This window comes from Stegostoma tigrinum, chromosome 18 (assembly GCF_030684315.1).
Source record: "Stegostoma tigrinum isolate sSteTig4 chromosome 18, sSteTig4.hap1, whole genome shotgun sequence".
In the NCBI taxonomy this organism is placed as follows: domain Eukaryota; kingdom Metazoa; phylum Chordata; class Chondrichthyes; order Orectolobiformes; family Stegostomatidae; genus Stegostoma; species Stegostoma tigrinum.
The window spans coordinates 348232-372425 of NC_081371.1; the positions used below are offsets into that span (position 1 = coordinate 348232).

At 44.1% G+C, this 24194-nt stretch overlaps 1 protein-coding gene across 3 annotated transcripts in view; it reads left to right on the top strand.

Moving 5' to 3' along the window:
- ccdc77 (coiled-coil domain containing 77) overlaps positions 1-24194 on the top strand; it is a 97140-nt gene that overhangs the window by 65375 nt on the left and 7571 nt on the right. For all 3 annotated transcript variants that reach the window (XM_048549594.2, XM_048549595.2, XM_059652255.1), the window contains 2 exons: positions 5985-6110; positions 23108-23260. In XM_048549594.2, the coding sequence (XP_048405551.1) occupies positions 5985-6110; positions 23108-23260 (279 nt within the window). The remainder of the gene's footprint in view (positions 1-5984; positions 6111-23107; positions 23261-24194) is intronic.

Below are 24194 nucleotides of genomic sequence, written 5' to 3' on the forward strand. Positions count from 1 at the left end.
CACAGTATGATATTCAAATAGCAATATGATAATAATTAATCTGATTTTGGTGGTATTGCTGGTGAAGAGTTGGCCAAGAGAGTGGGAAAAATGTTTGAGCTCCACAAATAGCACTCCATCTCAAATAAGGTTATTCTATTTCTAATCAGTAAGGCAACTTCACCTCCTCTGCCATTTTCCCAATCTATACTGCAAGGCCTGTTATTTGGTTTTAATTCCCTTTCCCAACCATCCTGAAGCCAAGTGCCAGAGATGGCCATTATATCATAACCTCCAGTTTGAATTTGTGCCCACAGCTCATTTAATTTATTCCTTACACTCCATGTATTTATATATAGAATCCCATTCAGGCCATATACTCTAAGCTGTCCCTTAGCACTGATGTTTTGTTCACCTGCTTATTATTTCTCTCTTCCAGTTTAGTCATTAAATTTCTTATACTTTGCGCTAGCCTGCCATACCTGGAGTCGGATTCCTGACTGTTTCTTTACTCTCTATACTGTTACTTGATTTTGAAAGTGTACCGACTTCACTGGCTGTATCCACCCCACCTCCCCTCACCTAAATTTACTAGTTTCATACGTTATATAGTTTCAAAAAAAGCAGTTTCAGCAGTGACCCTTGAGGGACTCCACTGTCCATGATCCTTATGTCTGAGTCATAGAGTAATACAGCATGAAAATAGGCCCTTTGGCCAAACTGGTCCATGCTGACCATGGTGCCACTCAGTTTTACTTGCCCACATTTGATCCATAATACCTTTAAACACTTCTCATTCGTGTACCTATCCAAATGCATTTTAAATATTGCCATTGCACCTACCTCAACCACTTTCTGTGGCAACCCATTCCATATATGCACCACTTTCTGCATAAAGAAGTTGCCCCTCAGGTATTTCTTAAATCTGTCCCCTCTCACCTTAAACCTGTGCTCTCTAGATTTCAGTCGCCCATCCCTAGGAAAAGAAACTGTTTGCACCATCTATCTATCTATGCCCCTCACGATTTTACACACCTCAATAAGATCACCTCTCATTCTCCTGTGTTTCAAGGAATAAAGTCCTATCCTGGCCAAACTCTCCCTATAACTCAGGCTCACTAGTTCTGGCAACATTCTCATAAATCTTCTTTGCACACTTTCCAGGTTAACTGTGTCTTTCTTATAACAGGGTGACCAAAACTGTACTCAATGCTCTAAGTGCAGCCTCACCAACGACTTATACAACTATAACATAACATCTCAACTCCTATACTCAGTGCCTCGACTGATGAAGGCCAGCATGCTGAATGCCTTCTTCGTCACACTGTCCACCTGTGATGCTGCTTTCAATGAACTTTGTACTTGTACTCCTAGGTCCCTCGCTAGCCACCCTCTTACTCTTGGAATTAACTTTAATCTTTTCTGCCAGATCCATCTCGTACCTTCTTTTTGCCTGATTTCCCTCTTGAGTGTGCTCCTACACTACTTATAGTCACCTAGGGATTCACTGAACCCCGTAGCTGAAACCCAGTGTATGCTGCCGCCTTTTTCCTGACCAAAGCCTCAATACCCCTCATTCGCCAGGGATCCTTAACCCTGCCAGCGTCACAGGGACATACTGTCCCTGGACTCTTGATAACGCACTTTTGAAAGCACATTTGTCAGTCGCTCCTGTTCCTTTGAACAGACTTACCCAGTCGACCGCTGCTAATGGCCCCAAATTGCCCTGTTCCAGTTCAGCACCTTAACCTGAGGACCTGTCCTATCTTTTTCCATAACTGTGTTAAAACTAAGAGAATAAAATGTGAGGCTGGATGAACACAGCAGGCCAAGCAGCATCTCAGGAGCACAAAAGCTGACGTTTCGGGCCTAGACCCTTCATCAGAGAGGGGGATGGGGGGAGGGAACTGGAATAAATAGGGAGAGAGGGGGAGGCGGACCGAAGATGGAGAGTAAAGAAGATAGGTGGAGAGGGTGTAGGTGGGGAGGTAGGGAGGGGATAGGTCAGTCCAGGGAAGACGGACAGGTCAAGGAGGTGGGATGAGGTTAGTAGGTAGCTGGGGGTGCGGCTTGGGGTGGGAGGAAGGGATGGGTGAGAGGAAGAACCGGTTAGGGAGGCAGAGACAGGTTGGACTGGTTTTGGGATGCAGTGGGTGGGGGGGAAGAGCTGGGCTGGTTGTGTGGTGCAGTGGGGGGAGGGGATGATCCCTCAACCAGCCCAGTTCATCCCCTCCCCCCACTGCACCACACAACCAGCCCAGCTCTTCCCCCCCACCCACTGCATCCCAAAACCAGTCCAACCTGTCTCTGCCTCCCTAACCGGTTCTTCCTCTCACCCATCCCTTCCTCCCACCCCAAGCCGCACCCCCAGCTACCTACTAACCTCATCCCACCTCCTTGACCTGTCCGTCTTCCCTGGACTGACCTATCCCCTCCCTACCTCCCCACCTACACCCTCTCCACCTATCTTCTTTACTCTCCATCTTCGGTCCGCCTCCCCCTCTCTCCCTATTTATTCCAGTTCCCTCCCCCCATCCCCCTCTCTGATGAAGGGTCTAGGCCCGAAACGTCAGCTTTTGTGCTCCTGAGATGCTGCTTGGCCTGCTGTGTTCATCCAGCCTCACATTTTATTATCTTGGAATCTCCAGCATCTGCAGTTCCCATTATCTCTAAAACTAAGAGAGTTGTGGTTATTGGACCCAAAGTGCTATCCAACTGACACTTCAGTTCCTCCCCTGACCTCTTTTCCTAAGAGGAGGTCAAGCATTGCACCCTCCCAAGTAGAGCCCTCTGCATATTGTTTTAGAAAACTTTCTTGGACACATTTGACAAATTCCACCCTGCCCCGGCCTTTTACACGCTGGGTGGCCCAATCACTCCAGGTGAAATTAAAATCTCCAATCAATATTACTCTGATTATTTCTACTACACATCTGCTCTTCTAGTACCCACTGGTTATTTGGGGGTCGATAATACAGTCTCAGCAGAGTGATAATCCCCTTCTTGTTTCTAAGTTCTAACCATATGGCCTCATTTGATGACCCCTTAAGAATATCCTCTCTTAAACACTGTTGTTATGTTGTCCCTTATCAAAACTCCCTCACTTTATTTACTTATACGTCTGCCTGTAGCATCTGTATCCTGGAACATTGAGCAGCCAGTCCCTATCATCTCTCAACAATGTTTCTGTTAATGGCTATAATATCCCACTCGTCAGAGCCAGTCCATGCTCTGAGCTTTACCAGTCCAGCCTCGTGTGTTGAAATGAATGCGCTTTAAACCAGAAGTCTTCTCCCTCCTTTCACTGTCCCCCTGGCTATCCTGCGCAGTGAACTTGTTCTCAATGGCTAATGTATGTTCCCCTGACTTCTCAATGGCCTCTCTCTTATTTATGTCCCACCCCACTCCCCGACAAACTAGTTTAAGCCCTCCTGGGTAATGCTACCATATCTTCCCGTGATGATATTGGATTCTCTCTGGCTCAAGTCCACCCCACCCCCTCTTATGCAGGTCACCTCTACCCCAGAAGCGATCCCAACGATCGAAGAACTGAAAACCCTGCCCCCTACACCAGCTGCTTCGCCACACTTTCACCTGGCCTATTTCTATCCTCTTTGGCACATGGCTCTAGGAGTAATCCAGAGATTACTACTTTTTGAGGTCCTGCTTTTTAACTTCTTACCTAACTCCCTACACTCATTTCACAGGACCCCATCCCTTTTTCTCCTGTGTCATTTGTACCAATGTGTACAATGACCTCTGGCTGTTCACTCTCTCCCTTCAGAACATTCTGCAACTGCTCAGAGACATCCTTGACCCTGGCACCTGGGAGACAACACACCATCCTGATGTCTCTTCTGCAGCCACAGAATCTCCTGTTTGACCCACTCACAACTGAATCTCCTGTCAGTATTGCTCTGTCTGCCTGCACCTTTCCCTCTGAACTTCAGAGCTGGTCACAGTGCCACTGACCTGACTGTGTTGCTGTGAGCCCCTGATGACTGTGGTGATATCTCCCAGAATTCTGCTGTGATGACTCTCAGCCACACTCTGAGAAGTAACCATTTTATCACCACTTGTTGATGTCAGCCCTTAACTCTTTTTTTTAAGTTTCAGCTGACACTGACCCTGCTAATCCATAAGCCTTAACTTTATGAACCAATTTTTTGAAATGTGCTACTTAGTCAAATACAGCACTACAATCCAGCAAGTCAACATCCAATAGTTTCTCTTCATCAGTCCCATTTGTTTGTTCACCAAAAATTCAATTTGATTAGTCAAGCATGATCTGTCTGTTACTAACCCAAGTTGTCACTCGTTAGTTAACTCAAACCTCCAAATGCCAATTGATTTATTTTCCCTTGATTTTTTTTTCTAAGACTGTATCCGCCACTGGTGTTAAACTGATAGGCCTGTAGTCATAAGGTCTGACTGTTGAAAAAAATTTGCTTTCTGGTATCTTCTCTGCATGAAGGTGAATAAGCTCCTCCACTGGCCACCTCTCATTTAGTAACCTGGAATACAAGTCATCTAGATCAGGAGATCTAATCACTTTAAGTCAGCCTTCCAGTAGGGGCGGCACCATGGCTCAGTGGTTAGCACTGCAGCCCTCACCAGGGACCCAGGTTCGATTCCAGCCTCGGGTGACTGTCTGTGTGGAGTTTGCACATGCTCCCCGTGTCTGCGTGGGTTTCCTTCGGATGCTCTGGTTTCCTCCCACAGTCCAAAGATGTGCAGGCTAGGTCAATTGGCCATGCTAAAATTGCCCATAGTGTTCAGGGGTGTGTGGGTAATATGGGGATGGGTCTGGGTAGGATGCTTCAAGGGGTGGTGTAGACTTGTTGGGCCGAAGGACCTGTTTCCACACTGTAGGGAATCTCTGAGGGACTTGAGGCAGTTTTCATTAGAGAGAAGAAGATTGAGAGGTGACTTAATTGAAACATATAAAATAATCAGAGGGTTAGATAGGGTGGATAGGGGCAGCCTTTTTCCTAGGATGGTGATGGCGAGCACGAGGGGGCACAGCTTTAAATTGAGGGGTGGAAGATATAGGACAGATGTCAGAGGTAGTTTCTTTACTCAGAGAGTAGTAAGGGAATGGAACGCTTTGCCTGCAATGGTTGTAGATTTGACAACTTTAGGTACATTTAAGTCGTCATTGGATGAGCATATGGACGTACATGGAATAGTGTAGGTTAGCTGGGCTTCAGTTCGGTATGACAGGTCGGCAAAACTTCGAGGGCCAAAGGGCCTGTATAGTGCTGTAATGTTCTATGTTTTATTGCATGCAGTTTTGGTGCCGTTTTCTGAGGAAGGATGCTCTTACTCTTGAGGGAGTGCAGCAAATGTTTACCAGACTGATTCCAGGATTGGCAGGACTGATGTATGAGGAGAGATTGACTATGTTAGGATTGTCTTCGCTGGAATTCAGACAAATGAGGGGGGCTGTCATAGAGACTTATAAAATTCTAATCGCACTAGACCGTGTAGATGCAGAAAGGATGTTCCCGATGGTGGGTGTGTCCAGAAGCAGGGATCACAGTCTGAGGATTCGGGATAAACCATTTAGGACAGATGTGAGAAGACATTTCTTCACTCAAAGAGTGGTGAGTCTGTGGAATTCATTACCACAGGAAGTAGTTGATACGAAAACATTGAAAGTATTCAAGATGTGGCTAGATATAGCACTTGGGGCAAATTTGATCAGCCATTATGGGGAGAAAGCAGGATTAGACTATTGTATTTGAAGATCAGCGATAAAGAATGGTGGAGCGGGCTGAATGGCCACGTTCTGCTCCTATCTTCTGTGTTTCTACCTTAACTTACCATATTTGGCTTGCTTTTCATTTGAAGAAGGTACGTGTTCTATGACCTACTTTTCATATGATTTTTCATCTTCTATCATCTTCCAAGGATTTCTATATCTCTCCTTAACTAAGAACATTTCATCCCTGAAGATCACCTCTGTTTGCAGTGCATCCTCTAACTGTAGTTGTCTTTCCTAGTCGCTTGAGGAGCAAGTAAACCAAGCACATCGACTGGCGGACATGTATAGGGAGCAATGTGTGACATTGGAGAACGAGCTTGCACAAATTCGGGAAGAAGGGGATATAGGGCGTCAGTTGTTTAAGGTAAGACTGCAAATCATCTAAAATGCTTTTATCACTCCTGAAATGATTGGAAGGTTGTTTATACTTCCAAAAGATGTCAATTAAGTACCGCATAATTGATTTGTAGGTGAATTGGACCCCATGGAATGTGGTTTGAAATAGGTCCTAAGCTTAGGGGTGCTTTTCTGACTAAAGAGAGATATGCAATGCTGATGTCCAGGAGTTAGTATCTGGACACCAGTCAATATATTATTTCCTGTGGTTGTATGAATAGGACATAATTTTGAAAGTTGCAAGGTTTTCAGATGTGAATTCAGAAATGAAGTAAAGAATGAGTAACAAACTCACACAAGACTGGAGACAGACAGGGAAGATGCATAGCAGATGAAATTTGACACCAATAAGTATGAAGTGATGCAACGTGGGAAGAAGAAAGAGGTAAGTCAATAACACCTAAAATGATCAATTTTTAAAGGGTTGCAGTAATAAGTGTACTGAAAGCAGTAGGACAAGTTGATCAAGTTGTTGAAAAATCATAAACTTTAAAAATAGGAATATTGATTACAAAAGCACGTAAACACCTCTTTTCATAAATCAGGAGCTAGCTGCGGTGTTGTGAACGCTGTGCATATGCAAAGATGAAGTAGCCTTGAGGCAGGTATAGAGAAAATTGATAAGAATGTTATTGTATTCCAGTGGTGGATGAATCACCGAGACCGTATGGAATTTGGACTTGAGCAGAGACAATATATGCCAAATAAACAATTTTAAAGGGGGTTGGGGGGGCGTGGGGCAAGGACAGAGTGGAAGAGGTTATGCAGCTTTGAAGTGACAGGACTTTCCAGGATTGTCACTGACCTCATCTCTTTAGATCGTCCTCCGCAGATCCCACTTTGCAGTCCCCCAACCCATACCGCCCACTTCCTCCCAAAGTTCGCAGAGAGTGTTACCATGGCATGCCCACCATTTCATCATTTTTTCATGTTCCACCAAGCATATTTCTTCCTGCCTTGACTCTCTCTTCTCTTCTCTTCTCATCCAGTCTGTTCCCACTTACATTCATAGTTCACTAATGCTTTGCATCTTTTCATAATTTCCAGTTTATTGACCTCAGTTGCTGCCCCTTCATTATGGGTGTGTAATCCTTCTACTGTCAGTTTCTTCCTTGTAAAGAGGCTTGGGCAGTCCCCATCCATCACCACCTTCCTTTGCCTTGTCTAGCCTATTGTTAGTTTGAAAATTTCTGCTTTAATTCATCCCAGTTTCTCTTAAATCAAAGGTGTCGCAGTGAATGTGCAAAATGGTCCCAGTCTATCTGTCTCTTTGTAAGGTATGTGGAACATTCCTTGCTCCAATCCTACTCCTGACTTTCTGTGCTACTTTGGTAACATAAACAATGCTACTTCCTGCTGTCATCCAGAATTGGAAATATTCATCAATTTTGCTTCCAATTTACATCTTTCTCTCTAATTCATCTTAATCACTGACACTTTTCTTACCTCCCTCCCTTGAGCTTTCTGTTTCCATTTCTGGGGATAGATTATCCACTAGTAGCCACTGCAAATGCACTGACTCACAGTTATCTTGACCACACTTCCTCACATCTTGCTTCCCGTGTGGAGTAAATTCCATTCTCCCAGAGATAGTAGGAACTGCCGATGCTGAAGAATCTGAGATAACAAGGTGTAGAGCTGGATGAATGCAGCAGACCAGCATTAGAGGAGCAGGAAAGTTGACATTTCGTGTGTTCATCCAGCTCTACACCTTGTTATCTCTTCCATTCTCCCAGTTTTTCTGAGCTCTGTTCCAGTGTCTTTTCTGTGTCTGTTCCAGTGAAGGCACTTTCCACAAGGATGTCTTTGACATATTGTCCTAAATGTCCAACCAAGTATTCCCTCTTCCCCTGTAGTTAAGAAGGCCATGTCCTGCCCATTTTCTGTAATTCTGCCTTCATAATTCTATTTCAGCCACCCTCTCCTTCTTAAAAGAACAATAAGGTTCTTCTTGTCTTCACTTTCCACCGCACCAACCTCTGCATTCAAAGGGATGATCCCCTGCCATTTCCACTATCTCTAGCAGGATGCTACCACCAAGACATATCTTACCCCTTCCCTCCCTTGTCAGGATTCCTCTGAGACATCCTAGTCTGCTTCTTTGTCACTACTAAGGCTTCACTTCAAAAATAAAATGGAAGAAAATTTGAGAGGGATGATAAGTTTGCGGATGACATAAACATTATGTAGGTGATTGACAGTGAGGAAGACCTTAGGTTACAGCAGATATTAATAGATTGTCAGATGGGCAGATCAGTGGCACATGGAATTTAACCCTGATAAATATGAGAAGGACTTATTAAACTTAACGGTAAGGTCACTCCATGTTAAGGTCTGGTGAGTGTTGCTGAACAAAGAGACCTTATATTGCAGGTTCATATTTCCTTGAAAGTGGAGTTGCAGTTAGGCAGAATAGTGAAGAAAGCATTCGCTATACTTGCCTTTATTGGTCAGTGCATTTAGTATAGGAATTGGGAGGTCATGTTGCGGCTCTATGGGACATTGGTTAGGCTGCTATTGGAATAATGTGTTCAATTTGGTCTCCCTGTTGGAGGAAGGATGTTGTGAAACTTGAAAGGGTTCAGAAAAGATGTGCAAGGATGTTGCCAGGATTGGAGAGTTTGAGTTAGAGGGAGAGGCTGAATAGGCTGGGGCTATTTTCCTGAAGCATCGGAGGGTGAGGGGTGACCTAATGGGAGTATATAAAATCATGAGGGGCATAGATGGGTTGAATAGTCAAGGACTTTTCTCCAGGGTAACAGAGTCCAAAACTAGAGGGCATAGGTTTAAAGTGAGAGAGGAAAGATTCAAAAGGGACCTAAAGGTTAACGTTCTTATTCAGAGGGTGGTGCATGTATGGAATGAGCTTCCACAGGAATTGGTGAAGGCTGATACAATTTCAACATTGAATTCAATAATATTAGGTGTCTGGTTAGGTACATGCATGGAGAGAGTTTAGAGAGATCTGGGCCAAATGATGGCAAGTGGGACTAGATTAATTTAGGATGCCTGGTTGGCATTAATGAGTTGGACTGAAGGGTCTGTTTCTACGCTGCACAGCTCTGTGAATCTAATGTCAGGAAGAAGCAATAAGATAGAGGAGTACTTAATGAATAGCAGGATATCTGGAAGCTCAGAGAAGCATAGGGATCTAACGGTGCTTGTCCATAGCCCTCTGAAGGTGGCAGGAGATGTTAATTAGGTAGTTAAAGCATATGAGACAGTTGCTTTTGTCAGTCCAGCCATATATTTTAAGAGCAGAGATAACAAGGTGTAGAGCTGAATGAACACAACAGGCCAAGCAACATCAGAGGAGCAGGAAGGCTGATATTTCGGGCCTAGACCCTTTTTCAGAAATAAATTATCTGAAGAAGGGTCTCGGCCCGAAACATCAGTCTTCCTGCTCCTCTGATGCTGCTTGGCCTGCTGTACTCTTCCAGCTCTGCACCTTGTTATCTCAAATCCTCCAGCATCTGCAGTTCCTACTATCTTGAAAATATTTTAAGAGCAGGGAGTTGACCTGGAACTCTACAAATCTTTGCGTGGTGTACCAGTTGTGGCCTAACCAGTTTTGATCACCGCACTATAGAAAGAATGTGATTTTGGTAGACAAGTATATTGCCTCAGAAGAGTGTTTGGATAAGTTTGGGCTGTTTTGTTTAGAGAAGAGAAGGCTAGTTTGGGTTATTTTGCTTAGAGAAGAGAGGCTGAGAGGGGAAGCAATAGAGGTGTATAAGATTATTAAGGAAATAGATGTGAACTGGGTGGAGAGAAAGCAACTGTTCCCTAGTTGAAGGATCAAAAACAAGGGGCCATAATTTTAAGGTGATAGGTAAGGAGGTTTCAAAGTGATTTCAGGAAAACATCTTTTCATTCAGAAGGTTGTGGGAATCTGGAATGCACTTCCTGGTTGGGTAGTTGAGGCTGGAAGCCTCATAATCTTTTCAAGTCTCATTCAAGCACTGTTTAAACATCATAACATTCAAGTCTAGTGCTGGAAATGGAGAGTAACGTAGATTTAGATATTTTTGTCAGTAAATTTGGTGGACAAAAATCTTGTTTGTACTCTACGATTCTAGAACCCCAACCCTCAATGTGGCACATACAGAAGGTGTAACACCTGCCCTTTACCTTTCCTTTCTGCACTGTTTAGTGCCCAAACACATCTCCAAGGTGAAGTGAATTGCTTGTCTGTCTTTCAATCCAGTCTACCTTATTCAGTGCTCAGATGGGTCTCCTCTTCTTTGGCATGACTGGGGAACCACTTTGCAGAACACCTTTGTTCGGTCTACAGGAATAACCCCAACAGTCCAATTGTTTGCCATTTCAATATATACTCTTGCTCCCACACTGACATTTCTGTCCAAGATTTCCTGATATTTCGGTCATGTGCAGTGCAAACTGGAAAAGTAACATCTCACTTCCCACTTTGGCACTTTACAAGCTTTGGATTTCAACTTTGAATTCAATAATGTAGGCATGAAAATTTTCCTCCAGTGTGATTACATTCATTATTTCCCCCGACCTTCATTTCTTGCTTGCGTAGGTCTAATGTTTGCAAAGTCAACCTACTCACAGCTGTCATTAATGATTGTTTTGCATTGAAAGTGCAGAGGATTGGGGCTAGTATATTGAAGTGGATAGTAGACAGGTTGGCTGACAGGAAATAAGAAATATGAATAAGTGAACCTTTTTCTGAATAGAGGCAGTGACTAGTGGAGTACTCCAGGGATCATTGCTAGTTGTCCAGCTATTCACTATATATTAATGATTTGAATGAGGGAACTAAATTTTTTATCTCCACATTTGCAGGTGACACAGTGCTGAGGTTGGAGGGTGAGCTGTGAGGAGGATACAAAGATGCTTCGTTGTGATTTGAACAAGCCAACATAGTGGGGAAATGCAAGGCAGGCAAAGAGTAATGTAGATAAATATGAGGTTATCCACTTTGGTAGCAAACGCTTGGAAGGCAGATTATTATCCAAATGGCGATAAATTGACAGACCTAGTTGTCCCTACGCACCAGACGCTGAAGATAAGCATGCAGGTGCAACAGGTGGCAAAGAAGGCAACTGGTATGTTGGCTTTCCAAGTGAGAGAATTCAAGTACAGGAGCAGGGGTGTCCTGCTGCAGTTGTACAACCCTGGTGAGATCATACCTGGAGTACTGTGTTAAGTCTGGCCTCATTATCTGAGGAAAGACATTCATGTATAGAAGGAGGGAACGAAGGTTTAGCAGACTGATTCCTGGGGTTGGGGACTGATGTAAATGGAGAGGTTGAATTGGTTAGCATTGCATTTGCTAGAGTTTAGAAGAATGAGAGGGATCTTCTAGAAACCTTTGAAATTCTAACAGGACTTGACAGTATAGATGAAGAAAGGATGCTCCCAATGGCAGGGAAGTTCAGAACCGGAGATCATAGTCTAAGGATATGCTGTAAACCATTTGGGACTGACAGGAGGGAAATTTTCTTCGCCAAGAGAGTGGTGAGCTGATGGAATTCCCTACCACAGAAAGCATTCAAGGCCAAAACAACGTATGATTTCAAGAAAGAATTGGATACTGAACTTGGGCTAAAGAGTTCAAAGGATATGGGGGAAAATGTGGGAACAGGTTATTGAATTACAGTTTAATGCAAGGCAGAGCAGGCTTGAAGGGCCAAATGGCCTACTGCTACTCTGTTTCCTAATTTTCTTTGAGATTGCTCCTTTGCTGCCATTCTACTACCCTTTTTCTTTTGATGTTGACACCCTCACCATCTGCTCCACTTACTCCATTTCCTCTTCTTACGACAGCATAAATATGATCATTTTCCAGCCCCCTTCAATTTGAAAGAGCATACAAAAGAGATTTTCAAGAATGGTTTCATGATCACTGCTTAGTTCCTTGGTAAACTGGAGAAACTAGCCTTTTTTACTGAGTAGAGAATGTGGAGAAGATTTGATTGAGATGTTTAATATTAAAAAATGTCAACTCGGAGGATATGAAGGAAAATGCTTCCAGCTGTGGAAGAGTCAGTAAATAGAGACACAGAGCAAGAGACTCAGTCAAATGCCATTTGCTGCTGCTACTATTCCTGAAGTGGTTGTTTGGAAAATGTCTAAATAAAGACGCAGATTGAAAAGTAATTGTCAAACCCCGTTGGGGCACATGAGAGAATTTTGTGCATTGAGATGCTGTGATCTGTCATGCAGTACCCGAGTAGGTAGTGAAAATGAATTCAGTAGCAATTTCAAAACATTGAATCCGTACTTGAAGTGGAATAAGTTACAGTTCTGTGGTGAGAGATCAGGTGGGTTTTATGAACGTTGATATGTTAACATCCATTTTGGAATCATCAGCTTTTAAATAAAAATACAAACATCTTGTTTCAACCAAATCTTCTCCTTTTCCCCTCTAAGACTTCTCCTCCACCCCCATCAAGTCTACATTTCAATCTGATCCCTTCTCATCCTTCTAACTGCAGTGAATACAGGCTCCATTAAACTAATTTCTTCTCATGGGACTTGTTGATTTCCTAATTGTTTGTTGCACCTGCCTGTCTATCTTCATTGTCTTCTGTGCAAAGATATCAGATCCCCTTGTCCATCACAATTCCTCAATATATTGCCATTTAAACTGTGCTTTTTTGTTTTTCACACTGAAGTTTCATACTTATCCATATTTTACTGCATCTGCCCTTCATTTGTGCACGCATTCAACTTGTCTATATGACTCTGAAGTCTCCTTGCATCCTCCTCACAACTCACAATCTCAGCTAGCTTTGTGTCATCAACAAACTTGGAAAAGTTGTATTTGATTTCCTCATCCAGGTCATTTGTATGTATCGTAAAAAGTTGGGACCCCAGCACTGATTGCTGAGGTATACTGCTGGTGACAAACTGCACCCAGATAAAGATCCATTTATTCTCACTCCTGCATCAGTCTGTCAACCAATTCTCAATCCGTGCCAATACCATACACCCAATCTGTGTGTTTTTAATTTTTATCCACTGATGTCTGATATGAGACCTTACCAAAAACCTTCTTGAAATCTAAATGCACCACATCTATTGGTTCTCCCTTATCTATTCTACTTGTTCCATCCTCAGAAATCCTCCAGTTGAATAGCTAAGTATTATTTCCCTTTCATAAACCCATGCCAGCTTTATCCATTCACATTAATGTTTTCCAAGCATTCATATTACCACATCTTTTGTAATAGATTCCAGAAGTGTGATGGAAAGCTCCTAACTTGACTTAATGAGTGCAGCTCCAACACTCAAGAAGCTTGCTAGCATCCAAGGAAAAGAGAGCCACTTGATTGGTCCCACATCCACGAACATTCACTCCATACACAGGAACAACAACACCATCAGCATCCTGACTTGGAGAAATCTTATTGTTCCTTCAGTGTTGCTGAGTTGAAATTCTGGAACTCTGTCCCTAACAGCACGATTGGTGTACCTTCAAACTGGCCATATCCCTGGATTGATTTTTAAAATATGTTCATTGGATATGGAACATTTATTGCCTGTCCTAAATTGCCCTTGGAAGATGAGGATGAGCTGCCTTCCTGAACCACTGCTGTCCATGTACTGCAGGTAGACCCACAATGCCATTAAGGAGGAAGGTCCAGGACTTTGACCCAGTGACACTGCAGGAACAATGATATACTTTCAGGTCAGGATGGTCAATGTCTTGGAGAGGAACCTCCAGTTGGAGTAGTAGCTATTGCTCTTGTCCTTCGAGATGGAAGTGCTCGTAGGTTTGGGTGATGCTGTCAAGGGAGCCTTGATGAATTTCTGCAACTGAGCATCCGTAGTAGAGGGAAGGCACACTATTTCAACTGGGCATCAATGGTAGAGCGAGGACATGTTTGTGGATGTGATACCAACCAATTGAGCTTACTTGTCCTGGATAGTGTTGAGAGTGTTGTTGGAATTGCTTGCAGGATTCTGAAAATCTGTTCTCCTCTTTTAGCTCCTGTATTTGTATGTTTAGTCCAGTTTCTAATCAAGGTTAGCCCTAGCATGTTGATAGTCAGGGATTCAGTTATGATAATGCCATTGACTGTCAACAGATGATGGTTAGATTTTCTCATCTTGGAGATGGTCATTTGACTAGCATATATGTGATTTGAATTTTACTTCTCACTCTTCAGCCTGCGCTTCCGCCATCTCCAATCCGACCCCACCACCCAAGACTTCCGCCATCTCCAATCCGACCCCACCACCCAAGACTTCGGCCATCTACAATGCGACCCCACCACCCAAGACATTTTTCCATCCCCACCCCTGTCTGCTTTCCGGAGAGACCACTCTCTCCGTGACTCCCTTGTTCGCTCCACACTGCCCTCCAACTCCACCACTCCCGGCACGTTCCCCTGCAACCGCAGGAAATGCTACACTTGTCCCCACACCTCCTCCCTTACCCCTATCCCAGGTCCCAAGATGACTTTCCACATTAAGCAGAGGTTCACCTGCACATCTGCCAAAGTGGTATACTGCATCCACTGTACCCGGTGTGGCTTCCTGTACATTGGGAAAGCCAAGCGGAGGCTTGGGGACCGCTTTGCAGAACACCTCCGCTCGGTTCGCAATAAACAACTGCACCTCCCAGTCGCAAACCATTTCCACTCCCCCTCCCATTCTTTAGATGACATGTCCATCATGGGCCTCCTGCAGTGCCACAATGATGCCACCCGAAGGTTGCAGGAACAGCAACTCATATTCCGCTTGCAGCCGAATGGTATCAATGTGGACTTCACCAGCTTCAAAATCTCCCCTTCCCCCACCGCATCCCAAAACCAGCCCAGTTCATCCCCTCCCGCCACTGCACCACACAACCAGCCCAGCTCTTCCCCTCCACCCACTGCATCCCAAAACCAGTCCAACCTGTCTCTGCCTCCCTAACCTGTTCTTCCTCTCACCCATCCCTTCCTCCCACCCCAAGCCGCACCTCCATCTCCTACCTACTAACATCATCCCACCTCCTTGACCTGTGTGTCTTCCCTGGACTGACCTATCCCCTCCCTACCTCCCCACCTATACTCTCCTCTCCACCTATCTTCTTTTCTCTCCATCTTCGGTCTGCCTCCCCCTCTCTCCCTATTTATTCCAGAACCCTCTCCCCATCCCCCTCTCTGATGAAGGGTCTAGGCCCGAAAAGTCAGCTTTTGTGCTCCTGAGATGCTGCTGGGCCTGCTGTGTTCATCCATCCTCACATTTCATTATCTTGGATTCTCCAGCATCTGCAGTTCCCATTATCACTCTTCAGCCTGTGCCTGGATATATTAGAGATAATAGGAACTGCAAATGCTGGAGAATCCAAGATAACAAAGTGTGGAGCTGGATGAACACAGCAGGCCAAGCAGCATCTCAGGAGCACAAGAGCTGACGTTTCGGGCCTAGATCCTTCATCAGAGAGGGGGATGGGGAGAGGGTTCTGAAATAAATAGGGAAAGCGGGGGAGGCAGACCAAAGATGGATAGAGGAGAAGATAGGTGGGGAGGTAGGCAGGGGATAGGTCAGTCCGGGGAGGACGGACAGGTCAAGGACGCGGGATAAGGTTAGTAGGTGGGAATTGGAGGTGTGGCTTGACGTGGGAGGAGGGGATAGGTGAGAGGAAGAACAGGTTAGGGAGGCGGGGACGAGCTGGGCTGGTTGTGAGATGCAGTAGGGGGAGGGGACGAGCTGCGCTGGTTTTGGTTCACTTGGTTCGCAACAACTGCATAGACAACTGCACCTCCCAGTTGTGAACCATTTTAACTCCTCCTCCCATTCCTTATATGACATGTCCATCATGGGCCTTCTGCAGTGCCACAATGATGCCACGAAGGCTGCAGGAACAGCAACTCCTATTCCGCTTGGGAACCCTGCATCCCAATGGTATCAATGTCGACTTACAATCTTCAAAATCTCCCCTTCCCCCACTGCATCCCAAAACCAGCCCAGCTTGTCCCCGCCTCCCTAACCTGTTCTTCCTCTCACCTATCCCTTCCTCTCACCTCAAGCCACACCTCCATTTCCCACCTACTAACCTCATCGCGCCTCCTTGACCTGTCCGTCCTCCCCGGACTGACCTATCCCCTCCCCACCTATACTCTCCTCTCCACCTATCTTCTCCTCTATCCATCTTCAGTCCGCCTCCCCTCCTCTCCCTATTTATTTCAGAACCCTCTCTCCATCCCCTTCTCTGATGAAGGGTCTAGGCCCGAAATGCCAGCTTTTGTGCTCCTGAGATGTTGCTTGGCCTGCTGTGTTCATCCAGCTCCACACTTTGTTAGCCTGGATATATTATCCAGGTTTTGCCAGATTTGGAAATGAACTGCTTCAGTAACTGAACAGTCAAAAACTGCACTGATCATCATGCTGTTATCAGCAAACACCACCACTTCTGACATAATAATGGAGGGTAGGTCATTAATAAAGCAGCTGAAAATGGCTGGACCTCGGAGAATTTTCCTGAGGAACCCCAATAGAAATACCTTTGAGTTGAACTGACTGACCTCCAGTTACCACAACCGAAATCCTTTGTCCCAGGGTTGTCTCCTGACATAGAACATAGAACAGTAAGCACAGAACAGGCCCTTCAGCCCACAGTGTTGTGCCGATCATTGATCCTCATGTATGCACCCTCAAATTTCTGTGACCATATGCATGTCCAGCAGTCTCTTAAATGACCCCAGTGACCTTGCTTCCACAACTGCTGCTGGCAATGCATTCCATGCTCTCTCAACTCTCTGTGTAAAGAACCCGCCTCTGACATCCCCTCTATACTTTCCTCCAACCAGCTTAAAATATGACCCCTCGTGCTAGCCATTTCTGCCCTGGGAAATAGTCTCTGGCTATCAACTCTATCTATGCCTCTCATTATCTTGTATACCTCAAGCGGAGAGTTTCCCTGTGATTCCTGTTGACTTGAGTTTTTCTCTGTGATGCTGCATTCAGTCAAATTTGACCATGATTTCAAGGGCTGTCACACTCACACTAATCTGACATGTTTAGAGATAGTCACACTGCAGCTCAAGGGACTGGAGGAAAGAAGGGAATGGGTGACCGTCAGACAGACCAGAGAGAACAGGCGTTGTGCAGGACTTCCCTGGGGTTCCACTCACTAACCTATAACTTTCCATTTTGTATGCTAGTGAGGGTACTGGTGTTTCTGAAGAGTGCAGTCAGAGCCATGATTCTGGTGCCACAAGTGGATTAACTGCATAGAGGGAGGAAGAGGAAAAGAAAAGCAATAGTGGTAGGAGATTCTTTAGTCAGGGGAGTGGACAGGCATTTCTGCGGCCAAAGATGTGACTCCAGGAGGTGTGTTGCCACTCTGGTGTCACTGAACAGCTGCATGACATCCTAAAAGGGGAAGGTGATGAGTTCAAGGTTGTGGTAAATGTTGGTACCAATGATATAGGCAAAGTGAAGAATGAGGTCTTGTACCAAGAATTCAGGGAGTTAGGCAGTAAATCAAAAAGCAAGACCTCAAAGGTTGTAATCTCTGGATTTACATATGCTAGCAACTGTAGAAATCGGAAAATAGGACAAATTAATCTGTGCCTAAGGAGCTAGTGCAGGAGACAGAGTTTGAGGTTCTTGCATCATTGGGACCTCTTCTGGGATAGGGGTGACCTGTACAGAAGGGACAGGTTGTACTTAAATTGAAGGGAAAACAATATCCTCACAGGGAGGCTAGCTAATGCAACTTGAGATAGTTCAAATCAGAGTTGCAGGGGGCTGGAAACCAGTCCATTGGGTTAGCGAATACAGGGACTGAGGGGAAGGTAAATTTTATGACCGGTAAGTCTGAAGGAAAGGACAAGCAGGGAAAAGTAAGTGAATACAATGGGTCTGATGGGCTCAGTTGTGTTTATTTCAATACAAGGAGTATTTGGGATAAGGCAGAGGAGCAAGGATTGGTGCATGGGACTATGGTGTTGTGGCCATTGTAGAGACCTGGTTGAGAAGGGACAAGACAGGCTGCTCAACATTCCAGGGTTTCAGTATTGTAGACAAGATAGAGAGGGAGGTAAAAGAGGTGGAGGAGTTGCATTACAAAACAGGGAGAATGTCACAGCTGCACTCAGGATGTAGTGGAAGACTCATTCACTGAGGCAATATGGATAGAGCTCAAAAATAAGAAAGGTGCAATCACTCTGATGGGATTATGCTATAAGCCTTCCAGCATCTAAGACAGCTATGAGTAAGTCTCAACCTTATGGCAAGGTATTAAATTGTGGTGGACAAATTACAATAATATTAGGCAGGAGCTAGGCAGAGTTAATTAGGAGCAGCTGTTATGAAGCAAGTCCGCACTTGACATGTGGGAGTTGTTTAAAGACCTACTAATTACAGTTCAGGACTGGCATGTTCCACTAAGGAGGAAGGGCAAGGATGGCAAGGTAAGGGACACTTGGATAACAAGGGAGAGTGTGAATTTAGTCAAAAGGAAGAGAGAAGCAAATGCAGGGTTTAAGAAGCTAAAATTGATTAGGAACTGCGGACAATATAAAGAAAACAGGAAAGAACTCAAGTAAGAAATTAGGAAGCATGAAATGTCCTTGGCAAATAGGCTCCCAAGGCATTTTATACATAAATTAAAAGCAAGAAGATAACTAGGAGGAGGGTAGGACCACTCAAGGACAAAGGAGGGAATTTGTCCTTCGAGACAGAGACTTCAGGTGAGATCCTAAATGAGTACTTTGCTTTGGTATTCACCAAGGAAAAGAATATAGAGGATAGTAAAGTTAGTGTAGGGTATGTTAATATGCCAGGGCATTTTGAGGTCAAGAAAGAAATGATATTGGGTGCCTTGAAGAGCATGCAAGTGGATAAATTCCCAGGACCTGATGGTATCTACCTCAAGCTATTGAGAAAGCAAGAGTGGAGATTATTGTGGTCTTAACCACGATCGTTTTATCCTTGCTAGCAACTGGAGTGGTCCCAGAGGGCTGGCAAGTAGCTAATGTTGTTCTTCTGGTCAAGAAAGGAAATAGGGATAAACAGCAGCTAATGAACTTAGAAGACCCTATACAGACAACAAATAAAACAAACGTTATCTACAAAATACCTTGCAAGAACTGTGACAAACACTACATTGGACAAACTGGCAGGAAGCTAGCCACCAGGATACATGAACATCAACTAGCCACAAAACGACATGACCCACTATCACTCGTATCCTTACATACAGATGAGGAAGGACACCACTTTGATTGGGACAACACATCCATCCTAGGACAAGCCAAACAGAGACATGCACGAGAATTCCTAGAAGCATGGCATTCCAACCGGAACTCCATCAACAAACACATTGACTTGGAGCCAATCTACCATTCCCTGAGAAAAAGAACAGGAAATGACATCACCAACCCAAGGAAACCTAACCAGATAAATAGAAAGCGGGACATAACACCAGCGCTTCGTCGGAGGCTCACTGATGATGTTACCTAGAATGGTGACGAAACGTCTGAAAACTAACCTTCCAGCTCAGCGAGCAAACTCACATCCAGAGTGTGAAATAATGTATTCTGGCTCATAATTCTGCCAATGTGAACAGTTTCTCTCTGCCCACTCTGCCTATAACACTCATGACTTTGAGCACCTCCATCAAACATCCACTCAGCCTTCCCTTCTTAAAGGAAAATGGCCCCAACTTCTCCAATCTATCCACATAACTGAAGTCTTTCATCCCCAAAAACTATTCTTGCGGATCCTTTATGCATCCTTTCCCATGGTTTGACGTTTGTTTCTGAAGAGTTGGACATCAATGCTAAACCAGCATATTTTGTTCAACATTAATAGCTATGAACAACTTCTTTCAGATGGTCAAGTCCAATTTGGGACAAAGTGAACTTGGGTGTTGATATTGACAAAATAAATTTTTTTGAAGACCATTTTTTATTTCAGAATTGCTAAATCACCCCCTGTGAAGTGACTGTCATTGCTTCTGGTCAATGAATTTAAAAGTTGCACTTTGAACTTAAGTGAACCATAGAATTCAGATCTGCTTAAGTTAAATGTAAAAGTGGACCAAAATAAGGCCAAGTAAGTGACAGATCAGGGGTCACAGCTGATACAAGCCCTTTTGATCAAAACTGCAAGTGCCAATAAAATGTGAATGTGCTCCAGAATCCTGTGTTACTTAAGAGCCTCTGGAGGAGGCTGAGATAGATCATCTACTTGGCAGTTCTGGCTGAAGATGGTTGCAAATGTTTGAGTCTCAACCATCATTAATGATGGACATATTTGTGAAACCACCTCCTCCAGTGAGTTGTTTAATTGTCTACCACCGTTAACGATTGAGTCAGTGTTATATGGCACAGAAACAGACCTTGCAGTCCAACTTGCCTGCACTGACCAGATATCTGAAATTGATCTAGTCCCATTTGCCATCATTTAGTCCATATCCCTTGAAACCCTTCATAGTCTTGAACCCATCCTGATGCCTTTTAAATGTTATAATTATACCCGCCTCCATCATCAACTCTGGCAGCTCATTCCATACACTTACCACCTTCTGCGTGAAAAAGGTACCCCTTGGGTCCATTTTAAATCTCACCCTAAGCTTATGCTGTTCAGTTTGGACTCCCCGCCCTGGGGAAAAAAGACGTTGGCTGTTCATCTTATCCATGTCCTTCATGACATTATAAACCTCTATAAACGTCTGAAGCCCCAGGAATAAAAGTCCCAACCTATTACGCTTAGATAGCTCACTGGGTAGAGGTGGTTAATCTGAGGGTCCTGGTTTCAAGTCTTTGTTTAGCGAATCAGAGGACGGCTAAGAGTCATCTCAGCAGAATTCTGGGAGAAATTGCTGCAGTCATCACAACTGTACAGCAGGTCAGAGAGACCCTAGTGTCAAGGTGTGAGGAGAGAATCATGGATGCTAAGTAAATAACAGAAACGAATGGGAATTTTTACACAAAAACAGGGAGGAGGTGTTTGCAGCCTAAAGCATGTTATGGTAGATAAATCTCTGGGCTTGATTAAATCCATCCTCTAATGTTGTGGGAAGTTAGGGAATAAATTGCAAAGGCCCTTGCAGAGATTTCTGCTTCATCTTTAGCCACAGGTGAAATTCTAGAAGACTAGAATTGGCTAATGTTATTCCATTGTTTAAGAAAGGTAGCAAAGACAAGCCAGGAAACTACAGGCCAGTGAGCCTGAGATCAGTGGTAGGCAAGTTACTGGAGAGGATACTGAGGGACCAGATCAACCAACATTTGGATAATCAGCATGAATTTGTGTGCAGCAAGTCATGTTTGACAAATCTTTTAGAGTTTTTCAAAGAGTTAACCAAGAGGATTGGTGAGGGTAGGGCGTTGGATGTTGTCTATATGGACTTTAGTAAGGCTTTTGTCAAGGTCTTGTACAGGCAGACTAGTTAAGAAAATTAGCTTGCATAAGTTCCAAGGAGAGCTAATGAATTGGCTTCAAAATTGGCACGAGGGTAGGGAGCACAGGGTGTTGGTTAAAGGCTGTTCCTCAGACTGGAGGCCTGTCACTAGTGGTATGTCACATGTCAGTGAGGCTTCACTTGGGAGTATTGTGTATTGTTTGGTGCTGGGACCTTTGTTATTTGTTTTTTATATAAATGATCTGGATGTGAATGTACAAGGCATGATTAGTAAATTTGCGGATGATACAAAATTAGGAATTATGGTTGATATCGAAGAAGGTTATTAAAAATTACAGAGGGTTCTTGATCAGATGGGGAAGTGAGCTGAGAATTGTCAAATGCAATTCAATACAGGTAAGTGTGAGGTGTTGCACTTTGGAAAGTCAAACCAAGGTAGGACTTATACAGTAAATGTTAAGTTCCTGAGGAGTGTTGTGAAACAGAGGGAGATAGGATTAGAAGTATGTAGTTCATTGAAAGCGGCATCTCAAATTAACAGGGTGGTGAAGAAGGCATTGAGCACGCTGACCTTCCTCGGTTGAGGGGTTGAGTATAGGAATTGGGACATTGTGTTACAGTTGTTTAAGTTGTTGGTGAGGCTGCACTTGGGAGTATTGTGTACAGCTTGGTCACCCTGTTATAGGAAAAGCATAGTTAAACGGGAAAGTGTGCTAAGATGATGTTGACAGGACCAGGAGGCCTGAGTTATCGGCAGAGGGTGGTCAGTATAGGACTTTATTCCTTGGAGGGTAGGAGAATGATGGGTGACCTTATTGAGGTGTATAAAATTGTGAGGGGTATAGATAGGATGAATGCATATAGTCTTTTCCCTAGGGACGGGAAATTGAAAACTAGAGGTCATTGGTTTAAGGTGAGAGTGGATAGATGTAAGAAGGACCTGAGGGGAAACTTCTTCGTGCAGATGCTGACTATCCAAATGTTGTTTGATCCTGTCTCTCAGTATCCTCTCCAATAACTTGCCTACCACTGATCTCAGGCTCTGCCAGACAAAGTGGTTGAGGCAGGTACAATAGCAACATTTAAAATACATTTGGATAGGTTCATGGATGAGATGGGTTGAGAGAAATATGGACCAAAAGTGCGCATCGTGGTCAGCATGGATCAGTTTAGGCTGAAGGACCTGTTTCCCATGTTGTATTACTCATTGACTTCATTCAGCCTCTCCCTATAGCTCAAGCCCTGTAATCTGTTCGATCTGATCTGTCGGTTGTGGAAATATTTACTGTCTATAAGTCTGGTATTGCTCTAAAAGATTTGCATGCTTAGGCATGTCCTGGATCTTGTCAACTTCTTTGCATATTCCTTCCCTCTAAATGCACAACACTTTCTCTCTTTCGAGCAATATTGTCCACACTATTCACTTTATTACACCTATGTCATATTAAAATAGTTTATATTCTGTATTCCTATTATAACATATCTAGGGAGGCCTAACTGTGGTTGGTTTAGCCTTCCATTGCACAGAGAAGGAAGGAATCAAAAAATTCTGCCATTTCCAGTTTTTCTGGCTTAGTATGCGAGGGTCTGAACTTCCTTCTGAAAGTGTATTGCTTTGATTTTAGGAGCGTTCTGATAAAACAGTGAAGCGTCTTCAACTAATGACACAACGATATGAGGCCCTAGAGAAGCGACGAGGGATGGAAGTGGAAGGCTTTAAAAATGACATCAAACTGCTGCGACAACGGCTGAAGGACGTGGAGAGACAGCTGTTCAAGGTGAGCTGAAGCATTTAATAATCATCAGAATTACATTATATATTTCTGTTTTGCCTCAGGACATAACTTGACCATGACCTGCTCTGAAGTCACTACCAATTTCACTCCTTTTGAACAATACTCCGTGCATTTACCCATTCAATCACAAATTGACATTTTTGGAAAAGACATTTCAAGTGCTGAGATAAACCACAAGTCAAATAGCATTCAGCTTAGGGACTGGTGAAAGGCAAGATGCAAGATTCAGGAAGCATTCTGTCAGCAAGACAGAATGGGTGTGTGTGTGTGTGTGTGTGTATTGGTGGAGTACTGGGTGAAGGTAGGATACAGTGGGGCAGAGAGAGCAATGTTTTGTGATCCTTTACTGTTCTTTGTGTTTGTCATGACCAATGTAATTCCAGCTTTGTATGCTTTTTCTTCTACACCATGTTATGGGAAGGATAGGATTCTTGGCAGCGTGGAGGAACAGAGGGATCTTGGTGTGCAGATACATAGATCCCTTAAAATGGCCACCCAAGTGGACAGGGTTGTTAAGAAAGCATATGGTGTTTTGGCTTTCATTAACAGGGGGATTGAGTTTAAGAGTCGTGAGATCTTGTTGCAGCTCTATAAAACTTTGGTTAGACCGCACTTGGAATACTGCGTCCAGTTCTGGGCGCCCTATTATAGGAAAGATGTGGATGCTTTGGAGAGGGTTCAGAGGAGGTTTACCAGGATGCTGCCTGGACTGGAGGGCTTATCTTATGAAGAGAGGTTGACTGAGCTCGGTCTCTTTTCATTGGAGAAAAGGAGGAGGAGAGGGGACCTAATTGAGGTATACAAGATAATGAGAGGCATAGATAGAGTCGATAGCCAGAGACTATTTCCCAGGGCAGAAATGGCTAGCACGAGGGGTCATAGTTTTAAGCTGGTTGGTGGAAAGTATAGAGGGGAT